Genomic DNA, 17,932 nt, shown 5'->3' on the forward strand with positions numbered 1-17,932 from the left:
GTAATAAGTGGTGTTCATGGATCGAAGCATGTTTAAGCTCGGCATCGATTTCTATACTCGTCAACGGATCTCCTACCAAAGAATTTGCTCTTCATAGAGGCGTACGCCAAGGCGACCCGTTATCTCCCTACTTGTTCATCATTGCGGTTGAGGCACTGAATGCACTAACTAAGAAAGCAATCTCACTAAACATGTTCAATGGCTTGAAAATCGGTTCGGATTCCATTATCTTGTCTCACCTCCAATATGCCGACGATACCGTTTTTTTCGGAGAATGGAATAAAAGAAACATTGGTAATCTATTCAAGATACTAAAGTGCTTCGAAATCTTTGCAGGCTTGAAAGTCAATTTCTCAAAAAGCTTTCTTTATGGTATTGGAGTACAACCACGTCAAGTTGAATATATGGCTGAGTACATCGGATGCCAAGTCGGGTCACTACCATTCACATACCTTGGCCTCCCAATTGGTAACAAAATGACCAAAGCGAGTGAATGGGCTGCTATAATCGAAAGGATGCAAAATAAACTTGCGGATTGGAAATCGAAATTGATGTCTTTCGGTGGTCGTCTCACTTTGATTAAGTCGGTTTTAAGTAGCCTCCCGTTGTATGCATTCTCCCTCTTCCGTGCACCATCTAATGTCCTCAATTCGCTTGAAGGTATGAGACGCAATTTTTTCTGGGGCGGGACGAGTGATAAGTCTAAAATACCCTGGGTTAAATGGGAAAAGACCCTATTAACCTACGAAAAGGGCGGGTTAAATATAGGGTCCCTCAAAGCAAAAAATCTATCACTACTCGGGAAGTGGTGGTGGCGTTTCAAGAAAGAACCCAATTCATATTGGGTTAAAATTATCAAAAGTCTGTATGGGCGGGAAGGGGGGTTAAGCTCTCACGATTTACTTAATTTTCGAAGCAGGCATACTACCTGGGATGGCATACGAAAAGCTGGAATCACCATAGAAGGCCTGGGAATCAACTTTTTAAATTCTTTCAGCAGAGTTATTCATAACGGAGACAACACTAGATTTTGGGATGACGTATGGATTAACAACGCCCCGCTAGCGGTTCAGTTTCGTAGATTATATCGGTTAGATACGAAGCAAACATGTTCGATCAGTGAGCGGGTAACCAAAAATCCAAACGGCTGGGAATTCGTTTGGAGTTGGAGTAGAACACCAACTAGGAGAACAAGCTGTGAACTCGATGATCTTGTCCAATTACTCCAACAGTTCCCGTTTCCAATTGAAGATGGTGAACAAGAAGATGGCTGGATGTGGAATTTAAATAGCAAAGGAGTTTTCTGTACTTCGGATCTTACAAAATTAATCAATGAGAAGGTGCTATCGGGAGGAGCAAACGCAAGTGCTACAATGACAAACAATCTCGTGCCAAAGAAAATAGAAGTGTTTATCTGGAGGGCTGTACAACGACGATTACCGACTTTAATCGAGCTAGATAAACGGGGTATAGACCTACATACGGTCCTATGTCCAATTTGTAGCAATACAATAGAAACGATCGACCATATTTTATTCAACTGCTCATTCGCGGAGGACATTTGGAACAGATTGTTCCGTTGGTGCAATGTCGTGACTCCAACCACTCTAAATTTCGACACCATGCTGAAGGGCAACACGCGCATCTCCAATACAAACACCGAATCAAAAATCTGGCAAGGAATCGAATGGATAGCGGCTTTTACAATTTGGAGAAACCGTAACCTCACAGTTTTTAAAAAGGAAAAAGGAAACGGAGCTGTAACACTAAACGAAATCCAAGTCAAATCGTTCGAATGGTTGTCCAAACGCTCGAGAGGAAAGTCTATAATATGGTCGCAATGGCTCATTAACCCGAACGTGTTCTTTTAGGAACTATGGATCCTAATTGTGCTAGTTTTTTGTGATTTTGTGTTTGTTTTCTAATGTAGCTGATATTAGAGGCACTCTCTCATGCCTCCCTTGTAATGTATAATTTTTCTTATCAATAAAATTTTTCTTCTGCCTTTCAAAAAAAAAAAAAAAAAAAAAACTTTATATCTGTAACAATTTTAATCATACTGATTTTTAATATTAATATTAGTATTTAGTATTAGTATTAGTATTGATAATAATAATAAAGGCAATAATAATATACTACCTCCGCCAACCCCACCACTGACCATCAACCCCACCACCAACCACAACCACCAACCACCACCACCCACCACCACCACCACCAATCACCACCACCAACCACCACCCACCACCACCACCACCCACCAACACAACCCACCACCACCACCACCCACCACCCACCACCAACCACCAACACCACCACCACCACCACCACCACCTACCACTACCACCACCAACCACCACCACCCACCACCACCACTAATAATCACCAACCACCACCACCACCACCACCTCAACCAACCACCACCAACCACCACCCACCACCACCTCAACCAACCACCACCACCACCACCAACCACCACCCACTACCACCACCACCAATCACCGCCACCCAGCACCACCTACCCCCACCCAACAACCACCACCCACCACCCCCACCCACCACCAACCCCCACCCACCACCTACCACCAACCAACATCACCACCAACCACCACCCACCACCACCACCACCACCACCTACCACCATCAACCACCACCTACCACCACCACCACCCACCACCCACCACCAACCACCACCCACCACCACCACCAACCACCACCACCACCCACCACCACCACCAATCATCACCAACCACCACCACCACCAACCACTAACCGCCACCACCACCAACCACCAACCGCCACCACCATCCACCACGACCACCAACCACCACCACCCACCACCATCAACCACCACCACCACCAACCACCACCCACCACCACCTCAACCAACCACCACCACCCACCACCAACCACCACCCACTACCACCACCACCAATCACCACCACCCAGCACCACCCACCAACCACCACCACCTACCACCACCAACCCCCATCAACCACCTACCACCAACCACCACCACCAACCAACACCACCACCACCCCCACCACCATCCACCAACCACCACCACCACCACCAACCACCACCCACCACCACCAACCCCTACCACCACTACCAACCACCACCACCACCCACTACCACCACCACCACCCACCACCCACCACCAACCACCACCACTAATACCAACCACCACCACCAACCACCACCACCACCACCCACCACCAACTACCACCACCACCACCCATCACCTCCAACCACCACCACCACCAGCAACCACCACTGCCACCAACCAGCACTATCCATCAACACCACCAACCACCTCCAAACACCATCACGACCACCACCCATCACCACCAACCACCACCACTAACCACGTACCACCAGCAACCACCACTACCCACCACCACCCACGACAACGAACCACACCAACCATCAAAACCTCCACCACCACCCACTAACCACCACAACTAACCACCACCACCACCTACCACCATCAACCACCACCTACCACCACCACCACCACCCACCACCCACCACCAACCACCACCCACCACCACCACCCACAACCACCACCACCAACAACCACCACCACCCACCACCACCACCAATCATCACCAACCACCACCACCACCAACCACTAACCGCCACCACCACCAACCACCAACCGCCACCACCATCCACCACGACCACCAACCACCACCACCCACCACCATCAACCACCACCACCACCACCAACCACCACCCACCACCACCTCAACCAACCACCACCACCCACCACCAACCACCACCCACTACCACCACCACCAATCACCAACACCCAGCACCACCTACCCCCACCCACCAACCACCACCTACCACCACCACCTACCACCACCAACCCCCATCAACCACCTACCACCAACCACCACCACCAACCAACACCACCACCACCCACCACCATCCACCAACCACCACCACCACCAACCACCACCCACCACCACCAACCCCTACCACCACTACCAACCACCACCACCACCCCCTACCACCACCATCTACCACCATCAACCACCACCACCACCACCCACTACCACCACCACCACCCACCACCCACCACCAACCACCACCACTAATACCAACCACCACTAATACCAACCACCACCACCAACCACCACTACCACCACCCACCACCAACTACCACCACCACCACCCATCACCTCCAACCACCACCACCAACCACCACTATCCATCAACACCACCAACCACCTCCAAACACCATCACGACCACCACCCATCACCACCAACCACCACCACTAACCACGTACCACCAGCAACCACCACTACCCACCACCACCCACGACAACGAACCACACCAACCATCAAAACCTCCACCACCACCCACTAACCACCACAACTAACCACCACCACCAACCACCACCAACCACCCCAACCACCACCAATCATCATAAAAAGATTTATTATTTTATCGAAAAACATTTATCATTCGTCAAAAAACAATTATAATCAGACAATTATCATTCATCGAAAAATATTTATCATTCATCAAACATTTATCATTCATCGAAAAACGTTTATCGTTCATCGAAAAACATTTATCATTCATCGAAAAATAATTATCATTCATTGAAAAATAATTATCATTCATCGAAAAACATTTAACATTCATCGGAAAACAATTATCATTCATCAAATAGTTATCATTTCATCAGACAATTATCATTCATCAAACATTTATCATTGATTAGAAAAAATTATCCAACTACCACCGCCACCACCATCACCCACCACCCACCATCACCAACCACCACCATCAATCAACACCACCAACCACCGCCACCCACCACCACGACCACCACCTACCACCACCCAGCACTAACCACCACCAACCATCACAACCACCACCACCAACCACCACCGACCACAACCAACCACCACAACCAACCACCACCACCAACGACCACCATCAACCACCACCACCCACCACAACCAACCACCACCACCAACCATCAGAAAAACGTTTATCATTCATCGAAAAACATTTATCATTCACCAAAAAACAATTATCATCGGACAATTATCATTAATCGAAAAATATTTATCACTCATCAAACATTTATCATTCATCGAAAAACTTTTATCATTCATCGAATAGCATATATCATTCATTAAAAAATATTCATCATTCATTGAAAAATATTTATCATTCATCGAAAAAAATTATCATTCATCGAAAAAAATTTATAATTCATAAAAAAACATTTAACATTCATCGAAAAACAATTATCATTCATCAAATAGTTATCATTTCATCAGACAATTATCATTCATACAACATTTATCATTCATTAGAAAAAATTATCATTTATCTAAATTATTTTTCATCAAATAGTTATCATATTTTATTATCGGTTTTCATTCATAAGAAAACAATAACCATTAATCACAAAATGATTATCTTGCATTAAAGTATTTTATATCATCAAATATTTTAATAGAGTTACAAAAGTAGAGGAATTTCAAATAGTTGATATAATATGATTAGTTTTATATAGAAGAATAGGGCATTCCGAGAATCGAACTCGGGACCTCCCGCACCGAAAGCGAGAATCATACCACTAGACCAAATGCCCAATTATCAAACAATTATCATTCATCTAATTGTTGTCATTCATATAAAAAACACTTATCTTTTATCAGAATACGGTTATCATTCATCATAATGCTATCATTCATCAAAAATTTCTCATTTATCAAAAAACAATATCATTCATCAGGTATTTATCATTCATCAAAATACCCGATAATTGATAATAATACCAAATGAATGATAAAAGTAGTTGATGAATATAAACGATGAATGATAAAAGAACGTGATAAATGATAAAAAGTACCTGATGAATGATAAAAGTATCAGATGAATGATAAAAATAACCAGTGAATGATAAAGATAGCTGATGAATGATAAGTGAAAAATGACAAAATAACGTGATGAATGATAAAAATGAAGATGAATGATAAAAAGGAGGTAATGAATGATAAAAAAGAAGGCGATGAATGATAAAAAGGAGGTCAATGATAAAAAAAGATTTAATGAATGATTAAAAAAGATTTAATGAACGATAAAAAAAGATATAATGAATGATAAAAGATTTGCAAAAAAATTAGGTGAAGAATGATAAAAAAAAACAAGATCAATGACAAAAAAGGAGGTGATGAATGACAAAAAAGAAGGTGATGAATGATAAAAAAAAAAGGTGATGAATATTCCAATTTTATCATTCAGGGGACTTTGAGGTGACTCTGGAGGTGATGAATGATAGCTGCTGGAATATTGAGGTGACTTTGACTTATCTTGACCTGGTTTGACTAAAGCTAGAGTACCATCGGCAGGAATTTTCCGAACCTGAGAGTATAACTTTCGCCGGCAAACCTCTCGCAACGCGCCACCACGCGCCGCCTCTCAGATCGCCGGAATAGTTCCCGTTTTTTTTTTTTTTTTTTTTTTCGCAGGTAATATAACGGAGCCGCTGCTACTTCTTTGCCGTCGGGAGCCGCTGCTGCCGGAACTCCTTCATCCTCATAAGGCTGTGTTTGTTTTCTCTGACCCTTAAATTTCTCTTCTCCATAACCTAACTTTTCTGTAGCCAACCTTACTGTACAATTTCTATTTGATTTTCATAACGTAAACTTTTATGCTGTTTGTCTTTTTCTTTTTTTTTTTTACGCCTTTACAACCTGTGCTTTCCCCGAATTAAGAGTAATATTTTGTAGCTAGTATATTAAGTTTCCATCTAATAGATTTTTTTTATAAATTTATTAAGTATTTTCCATTGGGTATAAATTCTTCTTATATATACATATATATATTTTTTTTCCTTTTTTTCTCTCCTATTTGACTATATTGGATTATATATTATTCTTTTATTGATATACCGCCTAGTTGTAATTTATATTATAGTATAACTTACATTTATATATCCTTTTTTTAGTTCTAAATATTATAATTTACAATTTATACGAATTTATCTTATTCATATTGTTTAGCTTGTACTTGGTCATCTTTTTAGTGCACAAAGTAACATAGATCCTTCGCATAGTTATGGTCACTTGAGGTCATGTTCTCCTGTTTTAGGGGCGGGTAGGCCTAGAGGGGTTAGAGGAGGTTGTAGGGTAGCCACCGTTGGTAGGATTAGAGTGGGTAGTTGGAATATAGGAACCTTGACTGGTAAGAGGATTGAGCTCGTTGATACCTTTCTTAAGAGTAAGGTAGACATAGTGTGTGTTCAAGAGACTAGATGGAAGGGTGAAGAGGCGATAGAGATTCAGGACTATAAGTTGTGGTACTCGGGTTCTAGGATAGCACGAAACGGGGTAGGTATCTTTTTAGGAAAACTACATAAAGATAACGTTGTTGACGTGGGCAGGTTTAGCGATAGGATTATGTCGGTTAGTTTAATTATTAAGGAGGAGACTTTCACGGTCATTAGTGCATACGCACCTCATGCAGGTTTAGGTGATGCGGAAAAGAAGAGTTTTTGGGAATTGTTAGATGAGGTGGTGAGGGGGTGCCCAGCCGACCATCGACTGATTATAGGTGGTGATCTGAATGGACATATAGGAGTGGAGGCAGAAGGTTATGAGGGAGCCCATGGTGGCATTGGGTTTGGTCCTAGAAATGAAGAGGGGCGCTCAATTCTTGAGTTTGCCATTGCCCACGAGTTGGTGGTAGCAAACTCTTTCTTCAAGAAGAGGGATGCTCAGTTAGCCACATTCCATAGCGGGGGTCGCAGCACCCAGATTGACTTTTTGCTTCTTCGTAAAGGGGAACTTAGGACATGTAAGGACTGTAAGGTCCTTCCAGCTTTGACGTGCTCCTCCCAGCACAGATTGCTGGTCATGGACCTAGTCACTAGGGGAAGAGTTGGCAGGAGGGCTAGGGCTGTACAACCTAGAATCCTTTGGAAGAACCTCTATGGAGCGAATGCGGAGACTTTTAGAGCGATTGTTGTTAATAGATTGAGTGTAGAAGAGGATTACGTTGCCCCTACGGACGCAGACCAGATATGGAATCGCATGGCGTCCACTATCAGAGATGTGGCAAAAGAGACCTTAGGAGTGGCTATAGGGACATCGAGAGCCCATAAGAGTAGAAGAGAGTCGTGGTGGCTTAGTGACGATGTCCAATCGAAAGTCGCGTTAAAGCAGACGAGGTTTAGGGAGCTCATTACTCTTGGAGAAGGGACACCTGAAGAGAGAACTAGGGTAGAAGAAAGATATAAAGAAGCTAAAAGAGAAGCTAAGAAGGCCGTAGCAATTGCAAAAGACAAAGCATATGAAGACTTGTATAGAAAACTAGACTCTAAAGAGGGAGCTAATGACATATATAGGATAGCCAAAGCTAGGGAGCGAGGAAGGAGGGACTTAGGTAACATCAAATATATCAAGGATGTAGCAGGGCAAAGTATAGTGAGAGAAGACCTTATTAGGAAAAGATGGGAAGAATATTTTGCATCCCTTTTCGGTAGGGGAAGACCAGAGCGGAACGGTGAACCCTACGAGGTTCAGGAGTTTCAAAACAACTGTTTCTGCACGAGGATTAATCAGGAGGAAGTTAGATTGGCCCTACGAAAGATGGGGAGAAACAAAGCAGTAGGACCAGACCAAATTCCGATTGAGGCGTGGAAGTGCCTAGGAGGTGACGGGGTTAGATGGTTGACAAACCTTTTCAACACGACGTTTAGAAGCGCAAATATGCCTATGGAATGGAGACTCAGTAAGGTTATTCCCATTTACAAGAACAAGGGAGATGCGCAATTATGTAGTAACTATAGAGGCATAAAGTTACTCAGTCATACTATGAAGCTTTGGGAAAGAGTGATCGAGACGAGGCTCAGACGCGAGACAAAGGTTTCAGAGAACCAATTCGGCTTCATGCCAGGACGCTCGTCGATGGAAGCGATTCACATAGTTAGAAGCCTTATGGAGAAGTATAGGGAAAAGCAAAAGAACCTACACATGGCGTTCTTAGACTTGGAAAAAGCTTATGACTGTGTCCCGCGTGAGCTGATTTGGAAGACTCTTAATGCTAGGGGAGTCCCAAGTAGATATATAAGATCTATTAGAGATATGTACGAGGGGGCGAAGACTCGTGTACGTACGACGGTAGGAAACACGGAGTTTTTCCCGGTAGAGGTTGGTTTACATCAGGGATCTGCCCTTAGCCCTTATCTTTTCGCTTTGATCCTAGACGAGTTGACTCATAGGATACAAGACAACATCCCATGGTGCCTGATTTTCGCCGACGATATTGTATTAGTTTCGGATTCTCAGGATGAGCTTAACAGGAGGCTAGAGCAATGGAGGATCGCCTTAGAATCAAATGGCCTACGGATTAGCAGACTTAAATCGGAGTACCTTAGATGCGATTTCAAGGGGGGCGAAGAGGAACACGACGATATAGTGGATATCAGAATTGGGGATCAGATTCTACCCCCGCAAGAGTCCTTTAGATATTTAGGCTCGATGCTTCACATTTCGGGAAGGATAGATGAGGATGTGACGCATCGTATACGAGTAGGATGGTTGAAGTGGAGGGCTGCGAAAGGGGTGTTGTGCGACAAGAAGGTCCCACTTAAACTGAAAGGTAAATTCTTTAAGGTGGCAATTAGACCAGCCATGTTGTACGGATCAGAGTGTTGGCCAATGACGAAGGCCCAAGAGAGGAGGATGGAGGTGGCAGAAATGAGGATGCTTAGATGGACGTGTGGTAAGACCATGCTAGATATGATACCAAATGGAGTTTTTAGAGAGAATTTGGAAGTTGGGAACATCATCAACAAACTTAGGGAAGGACGACTTAGATGGTTTGGGCATGTTAGGAGGCGCCCACTTTTAGCCCCAGTTAGGAGAGTCGAGACCCTCGCCGTTGGCGGCGTAAGGAGAAGGGGTAGACCTAGACGTAGGATGGAGGATAGATTGAAGCTTGACATGAAAGAGCTCCTACTGACGGAGGACATGACTTCTGATAGGAGCCTGTGGAGGAGTAGAATTAGAATTATTGAGTAGGTTTTTTTTTTTTTTTTTTTTTTTTTTTTCATTGTGTTAGTTACTTTTATTATACAACTACATATATAACTATAACCAGATATTCAATAACCACACTATTTATACCCCTCTACATGGTTTATATGCCTTTGTATCTATGTATATGTTTTTAGGCTATATATATGTACCGATGTATATGTTTGTATCTCTATATATATGTATCTATGTATCTAAGTGCATGTATTGGTGTATGTAGGTTTGTCTGTCTTGTATCTGTACCTAGGTATATATATCTACGAATGTATCTATATGTATTTATGTTTAAGCATGAGTTTTTTTTTTTTTTTTTTTTTTTTTTTTTTTTCTTTTCGTGTGGTATATATACATCGATGTGTGTGTCTGTGTGGGTGCGTATATGTATATGTATATGTATATGTATATATCTTGTTTGTCTGTATGTCTACCTGAAATTAAATGGTTATGTGCACTATTTTATTCATGCTCTTTGCCCTACTGTTGTGCATTACTGCTATATGTGTCCCCTTTATTGTTACTGTGTATGGTTGCTTCTTGCTAGGCGCTCATTACTCGTACAGGTACGTATCATTTGCCCTGTCTATTTCGTTCTTATGAGCTCTTCGGGCCGGAGGTCCTTTAGGAAGCAATCTCTTTTGCGCTAGAGTAGAGGGAGGGACGACCTTATCTAGGCGCGGGTTCTATACCCGCGGGTGGAGTAGTGACTTCCTTCTAATCTAGGGTACGAGGAATGATTGTCTACACTCACCTCCCCCATACCCCACTTTCGTTGGATTGGGTAATGTTGTTGTTGTTGTTGTTGTATAAAGGTACATCCATTGTACGGTCTTTATTATTACTGTAAGAAAATAGAGCAAAAATAACGATGAGATTGATTACAGTAATATTACGTAGTAATATTATTTATTTTTCTCAATTAATAATGATTTCACCTTCCAAGATCATGGGCATGAATTAGATTTTTGGGTGGTGCTGCTAATGCCTGAGTAAAAAAAATGAGTGAGAAATTCGAAATAATGTTTTGTGCATAATTTCTGGTCAAAAAAGTTAATATACCTGTTGACTTCCAACTGAAGAAGCCTTCTCAGTCAATCTCTCAAAAAGCTTCTCATTTTCTTCATGCAACCTCTGTAAATTTTTACAACCCAAAAAAATAGTAAGTTGGTCAAACAGGGTCAAACGTGGCCAAAACTCAGGGTTACTTGAAAAATCGGTCAAAACTCCGGATTATTCGAAAAATCAGTCAACATTGGATAAACTAGGTCAAAACAGGTCAAAACTCAGTCAAGATCAGTCAAAGACAAACTTGGGTGTTCCCGTAACCACAAAAGTAGCATACCTCGATTAGTGCATCACGTTTCAGGAGTTCTTCTTCAAGTTTCTTGGTGACAGCTGCAGACGCTATTCCTTCTACTGCCGAATCGGTGCTGATTTGGGACTTATTCTCACTGAACTGAACAGCTGCATTTAGCTGTGCCTCGATGCTTTTCATTTTTTCCTGCAACATATCATGTGATTGCAAAAGGTTTCACAAACGTATCCACTATGCTTAAATACATAAGTTGAACAGCAAAAACATATAAACTTTTATAATTGTAGTAATATTGATCAGTGGACTCCTTTATCATACTCAAGGCTTAGCTCCTAAGTCTTTTTTTAACACTAAATCAACAGCTATCATACTTTGACTTATCAAAGTATTATCAATTTTATAAGTCAAAGTCAAGATAAATTCTTGCAAGGTATTATACCAATCAGTCCAGCAGCTATCGCGAGCCTTATCAATATTCCAGGACTCATTTTCTGGTTCCTTCTCTTCAAAGTGTCCTAATACAAGGCCAAATACATACATTGGAACATTTATAGCTATAAAAAGTGATATCATCATAATAAATCCTTTGTGAAGTATATTTAAAAGTACTTTCATATCCAAGTTTGCAGCTAATCTAAAAAGTACTTTCATATCCAAGTTGTTTCAATTGAAAGATATCTAATACGAATTAAAGCAAACACTGTGATACTTCAAATAATCAAATGAGAGCATTGATAATATCAAACATTACTACCACAGCCCACTAATCTTAAAGATGCATCCGGTATATTTTCAGAAGTTCCACCAACTCAAAGATATAACAGTTATAAAACAGAATCATCAACAACCAATCAAGTAAAAAAGAACACATTTCCCTCTTTATAACATGATGTGTTGTGATTCGGAACTCATACTTTATATCATCTCAGCTGAGGTGATCATTTACCGTTAGCTGTTATTATATTTAACAAATCAATGACACTCGTAACCTGTACCAAATCCTCCATTTATAAGTTACAAGTAGTAACATTTATATGATTAACCTTCTAGTCGTCTCGAACTTCAATCCATAACCCCTAAGTGTCATTGCACACGAAAAGATGCTTCTTATTTCTAAGTTAATCCACACATCAACAATCAAACAGGTTTCATCCTAAATTCTAATTCGAACAACCATTTTTAACTCATCAATGTTCATCATAAATATCACTATCAGTCCAATACAGTTAACAATATAGAATCAGTCTATATATGTATAGATTAGATATAGATAAAAAAAAACCTGAATAAAATATTGAGCAGCGGCAGCTCGGTTATTAAGAGTCGCCAATTGCAAGGCGTAATAACCTAAGTTATCGGGTTGAGAAACAGAGCAACCTTCTGATTCAACCAATCGCTGAAGCTTTTCTAAATCACCATATGCTGCTGCACTGTATACATCATCTCTCAAACTAGCTTCATCTACTGCTCCGTCTATCGTTCTGTTACCGTTACCGTTATCATTACCTGTGGCAGCATCACGATCTATAGATTCTTCAACGACCTCGATCTCTGATGACATAGTCAGATGAATTATACAGTTTTTGACTTGAATTTAGGTTTAATTGAAGAACATGATAGAGATCACAAATAAGAACTGGATCGATTTCAAGTGATGATGCTGTAACCGTAATAGAATTAATACCTTCTATAACAGTAGGGATGAGAGAGATGCTCATCGCAGTCGTGACACCAGTAGGTGCGGCGGTCCATAGCAGTGGCGGTGGCGGTGCCTGTGACGGTGTTTACGGTGGCTGTGGTGGTGGTGGTTGAAGTCATTATTTTAGAAGAATATACGTAAAATGTGAATTTTTGGGATTGGGTGTATTTTTTATTGCTGCTGAAAAAAGTCACAGGAAATTAAATTATGAAAATGACCAAAATGCCCCTCCGTGTTTTTTAGTATAAAATTGGAATTTCTAAAATGTGAGGCCCATATTTACTTATCCAGTTTGTACCCCATTTAGTGCTTATCCCTCGATTGATCCACTATATATATATATATATATATATATATATATATATATATATATATTATATGTTATGCAATTAATTTGTGAAACAAAACTAATTATCAGAAACGTATGTTGAGGAAAGGATGTGCATGGCATTACAAATTTCATGACAACCGGCCACAACTAGCGAAGGTGATTGGTGACCACACTTGTCACTTATGTTATCGTGCATGGATCTGGTAACAACAATTTGTTTGTTTTATGTGTTTTTTGTTTTGTATCAGTTGGAGAAATTTGCAAGAGATAATAAACTTGGGTTGTGGATTTCACCAAATCCTGAAAAGCCATGGGACTGGAGGAGGAAGAACCGTCGTGAGCAGAGATATTAAAGCCTGTATAAAAAGGGGTCAAAGAATGACTATTTTGATTATCAAACTGTTGAATCAAAGTGTTGAAGTTACCTTATCTATTGTATCTACTGATGGGCATTTAGTATAGTGGTATCTAGATGACTAAATGTGTGCTGACAACAAAGATGTTGTGGGTTCAAGTCACACTTGAAGGATATATGTATATTATCTAGATGTAGTGTAAGGTGTACCTTAGTTTTCTGTTGCAAAAAATCATGTCCTTTTTTGATGGTGTACATTTGCTAGCGGTTGTTGACCAATGGTTGATCAAGATTGTGCAACATGAGTATGCATCAAAGTAACAATTGAGCAATGATAAATGGGTATAAACTTATGCACAAAGGTTTTGTAGGCACACATTACAAGCAGGTGTAAACTAGTTTATTAAGTAAATCATTATTTCGTAAGTAGAATCTTCAAAACCGCTCGCTGTCAATAAAGTAGTTTATACAGTCAAACATGGCTTTGAGGGATAAGTCTTAAATTTTATTAAGAGAAACTATGTAATTCCTCATTCGACATGGAGATGGATTCTTGATAATTCAGGAAGCTATAACTCGAGGTCAGTTTCAATTAAAATTGACGAAAAGATAATCGAGAGATCGAATCTACCACAAGGTACAATGAAAAACAATTATCTTCCGAAAAAAATTGGTATCTTTATTTGGAGGGCACTACGTGGTCGAATACCGGTTAGAGAAGAACTCGACAAACGGGGGATAGACTTAGATAGCTTATTGTGCCCGATGTGTAACGACTTCATTGAATCGGTGGACGATATCCTCATATCATGTCGTGTGGCAAATGACATTTGGAAAGCCGTATATAATTGGTGGGGATCTTCTCCTTCCAATCATGGCGGACCATTGGAATTTTTCTCGGGTTTGGGGCTGTGAAACTTATCGGGTGAAGACAAGAAGATTTGGCAATCAATCGAGTGGGTGACGGGATATTTTATATGGAAAAACCGAAACCAAAAGGTATTCGGGAATGATTCATGGGCAACCTCGAAGGTAGTAAGTGACATACAAATGAAAACGTTCGAGTGGATTACAAATCGGTCAAGACACAAATCGATGGATTGGTTACAATGGCTCACAAACCCAAGCTCGCTAGGTTTTCCACGAAACAATAATCGAGACCCAGGATGAACTCTCCATCTGTATAGTTGTGATATTTCTTAGAAAATGTACATATTCTGTCATACAGTTTTTGTGATGTAAGCCTTTATGGCCTGCAAATCTGCGAATACCCTTGTAAATATGTACAGTTTTGTTATTTTTAATACAATGTTGGCTTTTTTTTAAAAAAAAAAAAAATTTATTTTATAAGCTAATTCAACAAGCTTAGCTTTTAAAAGCTTATTTTTTTTTCTTCATAAACTCAAAACAGTACTAACAAAAAAAAAAAAAAAAACTGACCCTACTTTGTATCATGGGATAAATAGAGGTCATGGGTTCAATCTTTATGGATGGACATGATTTTCTTTAAAAATAATTGAACACCAATAATGGTGGTACATATCGATCTTATAAGGAGGTTTTACCGGATCCGTTCACGGACCTCTACTCAAGAACACTGTTCGAATGGATGTGATATTGGGTACCGTCAATAGGGTTCGTGTTTCTGCCCGAACGTGTGTGATACGTGCAAATTATGAGGGTCCAAAAAATCGTCGTTAAAAAAAAAAAACTGCCCCCACAATTAAAAAAACTACTCCCTACATCCTAAATCTATTGTCTCTAGACAAAAAATACACAGTTTAAGAAAAAATACTTGATACATGTACTTTTCTATTAACTTTCTAATTTTATCCTTTATTTTTTATGTATCATTTTGTCTTACATGTATAAAGTAAGGGCATAAAAGAACTTTATTACGTTATTGTTTTTTATTTATGAAAGTAAATAATTAATTTAAGAATAAAAAAATAAATGAATAGTCGACAGGGAGTACTATTTCTAAGTCCTGCAACTTTATTATCATCCAAACACACTGCAATTATAATTTTGAATTTTGTGGCAAGAAAGAAATGGGGAATAACGCAGTGAGACCTGTAGCTGCAGGTGACCAATACTCTTCTAACACGTCAACCACCACCGCCGCTACTGACCAACCGCTACGACACTCAACCTCCGCCGCTGGTATCTCTGCCCTTGCCCAAGACCTTTATCACTTTGAAAGCACCTCTCAAGTAAGTTCAATTCTCCATCACCTTAAAATTAGTAGATCTATGAACCATCTCAGTATTTATAGTGAACTAGCTCTCATTTTGTTACCAAAAAATAAAATGAAAAATGAAGCTCGATTTTTACTTGTTTGAATTATGTACATAGGTTCCTGATGATCTGAGTAAGCACGTTACTTCAACCAAAGAAACTCAGAGCAAATGGTAAGTTATAATTTATGTTTTTATTTTACTCGTTTTCAAGAGTCAAACTAGATGGTCAATGCAATTGAAGGTATGAGAAGATATCGAATGCATGGAGAGAATCAAAACCGCCACCAAACACACCTGAGCAAGTTTCCAATCTTCTGATTCGCATCCTAAACCTAAACAACACCCACCCACACGATCTTCAGGTTTACGCTTTACAAATTCAATTCCACTTTCATATTTTCTATTGCATGTGTATGATGTGTTGACCGTGACTATAAATAAATGGATTTGTTAAACGTATTTAGTTTTTAGGGATTTTAAAGCTTAATACTTCATCAAGCACAACCTCAATTGTTTAGGTTTAAATTAATTATATAATATATTCATATATACTTCTATGCCCATTTAAGTTTATGTTTGTTTTTCTTTTTGAAGGGCTTATTGTCATTTTATGATCTTCCCTTTCCACGTTCGCTTGTCGAACTCACCACTTGTGACCCTCCACTAGTTGCCAAAGGACTCAAGTTCTCACTGCATACACTTCCTGTAAGCAAAAAAGAATCCATTCTGTTATTACATTCCTACAAACGCGCTTTCTCAAACTTTAATTCACCTGATTATTATAAAAAAAGGTGGATCCAAAAGCAGTACAAGATGGGGATGGTATGATAGTTTATGTTAGTGCTCAAGAGTCATTATCAGATGTTCCTCAAGAGATACAAATAGCGATGGTTGAACGCAACAAAGCACGTGCAGAGCGGAACTACGGAAAGGCTGATGCACTGCTCTTACAAATCAAAGATGCAGGTTATGGGTAATCACTGTTTTTCCTATCCAGTATTAAATGAAAAACTACCATGTAACTTTTGAAGAAACCTATTTTGATTAGTGCTAGTTGACACAGGTTACCAGTTATCAATAATGAGCAAATTCTAGCACAGAAGTACCGGATCAGGCTACGGTATTTCAATAATTTGTTTTGTGTCACACAAAATGTAATGAAATTAGTCTGTTTGGTATATAAGAAGTAAATTAAACAGGGGAATAGATGCACCTGAAATGTCAATGCCGTACGGGAAAGAAGCTAAGGATGAGCTGGTGAAGATAATTGGTGGGAAATGTTTGACAATTTTGATATTTGACCAAGATCAGTATGGGCGTCATGTTGGAGATATCTACTGCAATGGCATCTTTGTTCAGGTAATTTTGTTGTTTTAATTACCTAATGTCACGTACGTAGAAATTAGGTAATCCAACTAATATATCATATCATATTCTATAACATAGGAATCAATGTTGAAGAAAGGACTTGCATGGCACTACACTTTTCATGACAGAAGGCAGGAATTAGCAAAGGTGATTGATTACCTCTTGTTAGTTGTGTGATTGCAGTAACAACGATTGGCTTTTTCGTGCTCTAAAAATGTGTTACTTGGTTTAATTAACAGTGGGAGAAAGATGCAAGAGCTAAGAGGATTGGGTTGTGGGCATCATCAAAACCTGAAAAGCCATGGGAGTGGAGGAAGAAACAAAAAGAAGAAGATAACAATATAGTATTTATCATCATGGGATTCATATCTATATTATTTATCTTGCTACTAGCTCTGTTTTACTTTTTTAGATTGGAAATGTGTTGTTCGATTGTGACTCTAGTTTGTATTTATCTCATTTACGCTCGTTATGGTTGATCAATAATACATGTTTGCTTTCGAGGTTTTTAAACAAATAACGACACATAGTTACAAAAGCTCAGGGGCGATTG

The 17,932-nt window shown here is 40.0% G+C and overlaps 1 protein-coding gene and 1 non-coding gene across 2 annotated transcripts; one reads left to right on the forward strand and one right to left on the reverse strand.

Annotated features, from left to right (window-relative positions):
- Positions 1-5,552: 5,552 nt before the first annotated feature.
- TRNAR-UCG (transfer RNA arginine (anticodon UCG)) lies at positions 5,553-5,624 on the reverse strand. Its single transcript has one exon. It is a non-coding gene; the product is annotated as a tRNA-Arg (tRNA).
- Positions 5,625-15,777: 10,153 nt separating this feature from the next.
- LOC139867034 (staphylococcal-like nuclease CAN1) lies at positions 15,778-17,878 on the forward strand. Its single transcript, XM_071855346.1, has 9 exons — positions 15,778-15,984; positions 16,127-16,182; positions 16,253-16,373; positions 16,606-16,716; positions 16,803-16,984; positions 17,075-17,131; positions 17,211-17,370; positions 17,458-17,526; positions 17,619-17,878. Exons 1-9 carry the CDS (start codon positions 15,823-15,825, stop codon positions 17,856-17,858), a joined length of 1,158 nt encoding a protein of 385 aa, XP_071711447.1. The 5' UTR covers positions 15,778-15,822; the 3' UTR covers positions 17,859-17,878.
- The last annotated feature ends 54 nt before the right edge of the window (positions 17,879-17,932 follow it).

Source organism: Rutidosis leptorrhynchoides, chromosome 9 (genome assembly GCF_046630445.1).
Source record: "Rutidosis leptorrhynchoides isolate AG116_Rl617_1_P2 chromosome 9, CSIRO_AGI_Rlap_v1, whole genome shotgun sequence".
In the NCBI taxonomy this organism is placed as follows: Eukaryota; Viridiplantae; Streptophyta; class Magnoliopsida; order Asterales; family Asteraceae; genus Rutidosis; species Rutidosis leptorrhynchoides.

Bases quoted from the DNA above. Each gene is read 5' to 3' on its own strand.
- LOC139867034 (XM_071855346.1), top strand. From the start codon at position 15,823: ATGGGGAATAACGCAGTGAGACCTGTAGCTGCAGGTGACCAATACTCT. The intron at 16,374-16,605 runs GTTTACGCTTTA...TTCTTTTTGAAG, and splicing joins CCCACCCACACGATCTTCAG to GGCTTATTGTCATTTTATGA. The intron at 17,132-17,210 runs GTATTTCAATAA...TAAATTAAACAG, and splicing joins AAGTACCGGATCAGGCTACG to GGGAATAGATGCACCTGAAA.